General features: G+C 41.3%; 1 protein-coding gene across 1 annotated transcript in view; it reads left to right on the top strand.

Moving 5' to 3' along the window:
• CREG2 (cellular repressor of E1A stimulated genes 2) overlaps positions 1-5,841 on the top strand; it is a 22,594-nt gene extending 16,753 nt beyond the window's left edge. Inside the window, exon 4 of the mRNA XM_011370098.2 lies at positions 859-5,841. Within this exon, the coding sequence (XP_011368400.1) occupies positions 859-1,006 (148 nt within the window). The 3' untranslated portion in view covers positions 1,007-5,841. The remainder of the gene's footprint in view (positions 1-858) is intronic.
• The last annotated feature ends 3,194 nt before the right edge of the window (positions 5,842-9,035 follow it).

Genomic DNA, 9,035 nt, shown 5'->3' with positions numbered 1-9,035 from the left:
TAAAAGGCAGAGGTCAGGGCTGTGCCATGTAAAACCTCTGAGTCCGTGACAATAATGGTCTGAGCTGTGGCAGCACTGCCAACCTCACGCTGGCTGTCTTAGGTGTTTTTCCCAGTTTGCACTTGGACTTAGAATTTTGTTTGTAACATTTTTAGGTATAAATAAAATTTTTATTTTTATGAAGTGTTTAAAAAGTGAGCCACAGCCCATGCCCTTAACGATAAGGGGAGAAGGCAAGTTGGTAAGTGGCAGAAGTCTTGCTTGCTGTGAGTGGCATCCCTGTCCACTCCGGCTGGCTCTCAAATTGGCCCAACAGTTGCAAGTCTGCTGCAGAAATGGAAACCTTCCAGTGAATAGGTTTGTTTCATGGGCTCCCGATTCTTTCAAGGTTTCATTCAGAGACACCTAAAGCCATTCTTTCTGCTTTCTGATACAATAACTGACATTCACTGAGCCCTTCCTCTATGCAGTTGCTTTTTGTGTGCCTAATTGTTTCCTCCCACACATTCCTGTGGTCTGAGCACCATTGTTGTCATCCCATATGATAGGTGAGGAAACTGGGGCTTCAGAGAGCAAACCACCCACAAGGCATCACAGCATCAGCAGTCAAACTGGGATGTGAACCAAGGAGCCCGGTTCAAGACTTGAGCTGTTTGTTACCTTGTGGGAACAATAGTCCTGCCTTCCTAAGGTTGTCCCAGACCCCATCCCTGATTCCTCAGCTTTTGTTTCTGGCTAGACTGAGCAGATAGGGAGCTGGGTGACCTGCCAGAGGACACTAGAGTTGGGACCTACACTCTGGGAGGGTCTTACCTCTGGCATGAACAGCTGCATCACACCCTCTCCTTTATTCCCTAGACACCCGGTCATGAGGAAGTGGCCTCGCCAGTATGAATGGTTCTTTATGAAGATGAGGATACAACACATCTGGCTTCAGAAATGGTATGGAGGAGTAGTGGACATTTCAAGGGAGGAATATTTCAAAGCCGTTCCAAGAAAGGCCTGATGGAGTGAGAAGCAAGTCCTTGGCGTTTGTGGAAAATGAAAACCTTTTAAGTGATGCTGCCAGACAGCTACTGGCTGCTGTCTCTTTACGGAAGGTTCGGAGCAGCCCTGTCATCCTCACAGTAGATTGGAGAGGGGGACTAGGGCACCCCTTGCTAAGACTGGAGACTAACGTGGTTGTTTGCAAATCCCCAATTCACACAGATACTTCACACGTATCGTCCTCGTTTACATTGTATTCAGTCCAGACTCACCTATCTGGGAATTAGTGTTGGTTGTCAAAGTGACGTGTTGAGATAGTTCCTCTTCCATTCTTTAAGACAGAAAAAAAAAAGAAGATGCCTGTATGTATAATGTGATTGCTTTGTATTGTGAGAGTATTTTTGTCGCTTGCTGTACCAAAAGCAGTGTCTTGGTTCAAAGCTCATAGCAACCACAGAGGTACTAAATATGAGTCCCAAAGCCACAATTTTGTGTTTTTGGTGAGGGTGCAGGATTTTTTGTCTACGGATTAGTCATCATGCTGCTGGATTGCAAACGCATAAGAAGTACCATTTGCTAGAATGTATTGGTCACCTAGGGAACTTTTTCCTCACTGTGACATGATGAACTATGCAAGGACACACACAGTTTTGCGCACAGCCCTGTTCTATGTAAGCAGGACACAGAGGTACGTTGTTTGGGGCCGGGGAGCCAGCTTTGGCAGGAAGCTCCCTGACTCCACGGCTCATGCTTCTAACGGAGGGCTCACTTCTCTCAGGCCTGAGGAGTGGAGTCCGAAATAAAAAGCATCTCTTTCTGTGCTTTATAGAGAGGAGAGAGGTGGGGTGAACCTGGGAAGGAAGCAAAGGTGACATGTAAGAGAAAGAAGGAAAGAAGCCAGTAAGGGACGGCGTGCTCTCTGCCCAGCCTCGGGCCCGACCCTTGGCAGGGTCATCTCATTTAGCCTTACAGCCAGTGAGATGAGTACTGTCATTGTCACTTTCAGGCAAGAAAACTGAGGCTCAGAGGAGCTAAGTCAACATCTCCAGGTCTGACTCCAGACCTCACTGAATGCAATGAATGGAGGGGTACCTGGAAGACCCATTTTTAAGAACAAAAGAGCAAGACAAAAGAATTACTGAAGTGCACAGCCAAGATCTCTTATATTAACTTCAACAGAGAATCTAGCAGTACCCAGTTTTCTGTCTTTCTGTAATGGCTATAAACCCTCTTTGGTGGGTTAGGTATGTTATATAACATAAAAATGCATCGCTACATATAGGATATACACATTTTTAAGATAAGCAAAAGCGTTACTAATGGTTACACATTTGTTTAAAAAATTAAGACATGAAGAGTTTGAGTTGTCCAAATATTTTTAAGTGCCTGTTACTAAAAGCATAGTAAGATGCACAGAATTCTTTATTCATTAAAAGCCAATTCTCAAGAGTTCCTAACAATAGCAATTTTTAATATAAAAGCATAAGATGACAGAAGATATTTAATATTTTCAGAGTTTAAAGTTATGCTACTCCCATTTTAGAGATTAGAGGGGAAAACTGGAAGGACTAACTACATACTCTGGAAGTCACCTTGAACCTTAATTCTTTGGGCATCACTACCTCCTGGTCCTGTCTTGTGGATAATGTTCCCATGCTAGGTTTGCTTTTATAATCAGGTTCCTCATTAAAGGTCACCCTTCTGCTTCAAGGGGCTTTGCAGTATGGGTGCCATTCATAACCACTGATGAATGTTATTAGTTATAGATCCGAATTACAGGAAACAAAATCTGAACAGGTTGGATAACTAAGAAGATTGTTGAATAATGTGTCTGTTTGAGACTGATGGACCCTATTCAGGGCAGTAAGTTTCAGCAAATCTCTAGAAATTTACATTGATTAAAATTTTAAAGACCATACTGGAAGTTTAGAAGTGGCAGTAAGGCAAGAAAAGGAAAATGCATAAGACTGGAAAGAAAGAAATAAAAGTATCCCTGTTTATAGATGACATAATTGTCTACATAGAAAATTCCAAAAGATCTATTTCAAAAAAAAAAAAACCCCTCCTAGGACTGGAAAATGAGTTTAGCGAGGTCTCATGATACAAGATCAGCACAAAAAATTTAATTGCATTTCTATGTATTAACAATGAGCAAAATGGAGACCAAAATTAAAAACACAATACCATTTACAATCACTCCAAAGAAAGTAAATACTTAGGTATAAATTTAACAAAACACGTACCGGATCTATATGCTAAAACTTAAAAGATGCTAATAAAAGAAATTAAAGACCTAAATAATTGAAGAGATATACTATGTTCATAGATTGGATGACACAAAATAGTAAAGATATCAATTTTTCCCAGATTCAGCTATAGGTTTAATGCAATTTTTATCAAAATCCTAGCAAGGGTTTTGTAGACATATTCAAACTTATTCTTAAAGTTCCAAGGCACAGACCTTGAAATAGTTAAAACAATTTTAGAAAAGAAGAAGAAGTAGGAGAAATCACTCTACCCAATATAAAGATTTATTATGTAGTTACAGTAATCAAGACAATGTAGTTTTGTTGGAGTCAGAGATGCATAGATCAATGAAATAGAACAGAGAATTTAGAAATAGACCCTTATAAATATTCACAACTGACTTTTTTTTTTATAAAGGTACAAAACTAATTCAATGGAAGGAAGATAGTCTTTACAATAAATATGCTGAAGCAATTGAATATCTATAGGCAAATAAAAAGAACCTCAACTTAAACCTCCTACCTTATATAAAAATGAACTCAAAATAGACAATACCTCCAAACATTAAATGTAAAACTATTAAACTTTTTTAATAGAAAATTTGGAAATCCTAGAGCTAAGCAAAGAGTTTTTAGACCTGCCACCAAAAGTACAATTCAGAAAAGAAAAGTTTGATAAATTACACTTCATCAAAAATTTAAACTTTTGCTCTGAAAAAGACCATGTGAGAGAATGAAAAGATACATAGTGGGAGAAAATATTTGCAAACCACATATCCAACACAGGACTAGTGACTAGAATATACAGAGAACTCTCAAAACTCAACAGTTTTTTTTTTTTTAAGTCCAATTTGAAAATGGAGAGCATGAACAAACATTTCACTGAAGAGGACATACGAATAGCCAATAAGCACATGAAGAGATGCTCAATATCATAAGTCATCAAGGAATTTCAAATTAAAACCACTATGCACCTACCAAAATTGCTAAAATATAGTAACACCAAATACTGGCAAGGATGCAGAGCAACTGGATCAGACATATACAGCTGGTGGGGACATAAAATGGGAACAGAAAACCATTTGGCAGCTTCTTATAAAATTAAACATGCAACTGCCATACCACTCAGTAATTGCACTCCTAGGCATTTAGCCCAGAGAAATGAAAAATTATGTTCGCACAAAAACTTGTATATAAATGTTCATAGCAGCTTTTTTCGTTCTACTCAAAAACTATAAACAACCAGATGTCCTTTAATGGGAGGCTGGTGAAGCTAGTTGTGACACATCCATGCCATGGAATACTACTCGGCAATAACTAATTTAATTTCTGATATGAGCAACAATTGGATGACTCCAGAGAATGATGCTGAGTGAAAAGGCCAATCTCAAAAGGTTGCATACTATATAAGTCCATTTACATAACATTTTGAAATGCAAAAGTCTAGAAATGAAGAACAGATTAGGGGTTGCCAGGGAGGAAGACGGAGAAGGAGTGAGGTGGGTGTGACTATAAGAGTAACACGAGAGATCCTCATGGTGATGGAAATGTGCTGTAACTTGACTATATCAATGTCAAAATCCTGGTGGTGATATTGTACTATAGTTTTTGCAAGATGTTGCCATTGGGGAGAACTGGGTAAAGTCACACAGGATCGCTTTGTGTTATTTCTTATAACTGCATGTGAATCTACAATTATCTGCAATTATTTCAGAATCTACAGTTATCTCAGAGTAAAAAGTTTAATATAAACAAAATTTACGCCTTAGCTATCTCTCTTGTTGGTTCTTAATGAAACGAAGAACAGAGCTATGTGCCAAAATTTAGCAGAACAGACATTAGTTTTCTTTTGTTAAGCACTAACGTATGCATTTGTGGAAGAGATAGAAGACTTCTCTAAAAGTTTTCTAGATGTATTCAATTTAATATTGAATACAAACTAATTAGAATTCAGCAAATCTGCTGTTTAGATTTCATGTGGGACACTTAGAAGGGGAAGATATCTTTAAGTTTCTGACATAAAGATGTTGATTAAGCCATCATTATAAGTAGGTATTCAAGTCTGCACATAATGATTCTCCATGGATGTTTACAGCAAGGAACTATTATATTTCCCTTCATCTTCCTCTAAACATTGTGAGGAAGAATTCTTCTTTTGTTTCTGTGAATAAAGCTATATCTTGATCCCCATGTTTTTTATTGATGGCGATTGTACATGTCCATAACCTTGGTGTAGAGAGTAATTCTGATGTTATTTGTTTCAATATGCCTTATATACACTGACTTGTTACAAATGAGTTGTTTTTTGGTTGAAGTGTTTTTCTACAATATTTCTAGTAAGTCTATATTTCATTTTAAATAATTTAACCATCAAACACTATTCTGAAAATAAACTTCTCTAGAATAATTTATTGATGCTTGTTTGATTGCAATAATGGACAGCAAGTCAATTATTATAAAATTCGAATTATAATGAAGCTCTGTGCTGTGCGATGCATGTGGAGTGTAAAATCTATTTTCAAAGCTGGATATGTCTGTTTAACCAATGACTGTTTCATTTCTGATATGATTTCCATGCCTGATTAAATAAAATTGATATTTATATATAGTTCTATCATGTAGTATTACAAATTGACGTTGTAAGATTTCTAAGAAAATAGAGGCTGTTGCAATAAATCAGCAATTAAATTTCCAGTAGATAAGCAAAGAATTAGCCAGGTGACTTCTATCGACACAATCTTTAGGGCTCTGAGTACAATGCACTTAATTTGCAGACCCGAAGGTGCTGAAGTAGCTGCACTGTGGTGTTCCCATTTTTGGAAGTATTTGCCATTTTTAGCATAGTCGTTATTCCTAGAGTTGAGGAGTACAAAAAAGCTCCATTTTACTGATGAGAAAACGTGTCCAAGGGGTCAAAAAATGGCCAAGAATGACACACGCCCACGAGAACAATTAGTTCTGCAGCTTCCATGGGCCACCCATCATACTCCAGCTTCTCAGAGACGTTCCTGTCCCCACTCAGACTGACCGGCCAGCCCACTTCACCCGGGCCTGAGCGTTCCCCAGGACATGGGATTTTCAGTGATAAAGTCAGGAAAGTTCTGGGTGAACTGGTGGACTTGTCACCCATCCTCCAGTCCAGCTCGGGCCCCCATGTCCTGAGCAGGTCATCTCCAGAACTGCCCCACCAGAAACACTTGCCTTCAGACATCTCAACTCACCCTCATCATCTGACTCACAGTCTCTAGAAGCTGTTAAAATGGCTAAAGAAGAGAATTTCAGTGATATAAACAAACTTTAACACTTCATGGTTCCCAAGGGTTCATAGAAGTGTAACACAGGGCGGAAGCTTTCTTCATAAGCTAAAGCAGGTGTTCTCAACCCCTAGACCAGCACAGCACAGGACAGCACAGCACAGCACAGCAGGAGGTAAGTGGCAGGTGAGTGAGCTGAGCTTCATCTGTGTTTGCAGCTGTTCCTCAGCGCTAGCATCACCACCTCAGCTCCACCTCAGATCATCAGGCATTAGATTCTCATAGGAGCACCAGCCCCTGGTGCCAAAAAGATTGGGGACTGCTGGGCTAAAGAATGAGCTACAAGGAAGTAAGCATAGGGACCAGAGCTGCCTTGCCATTTGGGGGCTGGCTGACTGGATATCCTGCATTTCTACTCAAACAGAGCATTTACAGGGACGCATGTAAGTTGTGGTGTGCTGACAGGGCACCCTGGGCAAGACTGGCTCCACCTTGGATCTGGAAATTTATGTCAACAAAGGTGACCAACAACAACAACACGGTGGGATGACGGTGGTGAACAAGGCACTGGCCTCAGGACGCTTATGTTCTGTAAACAGCATAGGTTTTGTAAACAGGTTTTAAAGCCAGGGAATCCGATAATATCTGCAGGTGCTGTTCCATCATTCGGCCAGTCTCCTCGACGTTCCCACCATTTTCTGTTGGAAGCACATGCACACCCCAGCCCGGAGAAATCCAGTGTTCATCTCTGCACCTCAACCGAGAAAAGCCACAACTGCAAGAGTTGGTCCCACCTTAAAGCTGGTGTCCACATCCTCAACTGGGCCCTCCATGCTGCCCGAGGACCCTAGCATGGTCCTCCCTCCATTCTCTTAAGCAGATGTTTCGAGTTTTCTCCACCATCTTCAGCCATTACAGCCCATACCTTCATTCTCCTCATTCTCAGCAAAAATCAATCATGCTTCCCAGAGGACATTCTAGCCTTCAGATGAGAGCTCCTTGTACCTTCTTAGAGAATATTCTACAACAGCACAGCCCCTTTCCTTCTCTTCTGCTCAGAGAGCAAGGCAAGGTTTATCAGAGGTAGAAGCTGGTGAGATGGAGGAAGGGCAAAACAAGGCGGAGGTTGGGGTGTTTTTTCAGGGTGGTAGACATGTCACATCATGGGAACTAAGCTGCAGAATGAATGAAGTGAAGGCAGGAGAGGGTGATGCAGAGAGAAGCCGGACCATCGGGGGACCCAGTTAAACAAAGAACAGCTGTGATACTTGAGTAAATTAGTTAGAACAGAGAGAGCTGTGTGACCCAGGAATCTCCAGAGCCAAGCCATCAGTGATGACAATAGCCATGGCTGTAAAAATGGCTGTTGATGAGACCAGAAGATGGTGCCAGGCTGAGTCAGGTGCCATGGTCAGTGAGTGAAGAAGCATGAGTGAGCAGGAGGTGGGGAGGTGCCAGCGGGAGGAGATAAAGAGGCTGATATGAGGCATCGGAGCCCATCCTGGTGTCAGCTCTTGCTGAGATTATCCTAAAGACATAAGCTTTAAAGGATTCCCTTTGTTCTGTCTCATTTAACTAGAGAAGTAATGATATATAAAGCAGTAACATGGGCTTTACAATAGACCGGCAGAGCTTGAGGCCATTGTTTCCTAGCTCTGTAAATTTGGGAACTTAGTGGATCCTTTGAATCTGTTTCCTCATGTATAAAATGAGATGATTATAATATAGTGTCTGGCGCACCATAAAGGTTAAAGAAACAGTGGCATTCGTACGACAGTGTTTCCACATTGTATATTAGTCATTTGTCCACATGCAGTCTCCTCAGCAAGGCTGTGAGCTCCCAGAGGTTGACTGACTGATGTCACACATGGTCCCATTTCCGGCTCATGGTAAGTATTGGGCAAATGGTTGTGGCAAGATGGATGTGTTATCTGCAGCTTTGGGCCAGCGCTTCCTCAGGCCTTAGTGGGTATCTCCCCCTCCTGCTGTGAATCTCCTCCCTAGTTTCCTTGCTCCTCATTGAGGTCATCTGTCTTCCTGACCCCTTCCACATAAACAGCCGACTTTCCCAGAGCTTCTAGCAAAACTTCCTAGCTCCCAAACCTGGCAATTTGTTCACCTGGCTGCAGAAAGAATTGCTCCGCCCCCTGGTGGCTGTACCTGGGAACCTCACCTTTCTCAGAACCCAGAATCCAAGCGAGAAAGAACTCTGGGTCCAGAATGCAGAATCCAGGCCAGAAACTGTGGGCCCGGAAGCCACCTTTTGTGAAGCATCCCTAGTGGACACACATACACCCAAGCTCTCCTCTTTGAAACTATACTCAGACCGATGTTTTCTTGCCCACAATGAGAGGACAAACACAAATACTTTGTGAATGAAAAAGGGGTTACATGGCAGGCCTGACAAGCTCAGTGACCGAAAGTAACCTGACAAGGATGATCTAATCATAAATTCCTAACTGAACTGGTCATGATAGGTAGTCACGTCCCAGGCCTACAGCTTCCTTAGTAAAAAGTTAATCTTTACCTTAAGTGAGCCCTGCCCGTT

Source organism: Pteropus vampyrus, unplaced genomic scaffold (genome assembly GCF_000151845.1).
Source record: "Pteropus vampyrus isolate Shadow unplaced genomic scaffold, Pvam_2.0 Scaffold160, whole genome shotgun sequence".
In the NCBI taxonomy this organism is placed as follows: domain Eukaryota; kingdom Metazoa; phylum Chordata; class Mammalia; order Chiroptera; family Pteropodidae; genus Pteropus; species Pteropus vampyrus.
Note: the sequence above shows the minus strand (reverse complement) of the source record. Positions and strands in the feature narration are given on the sequence as shown.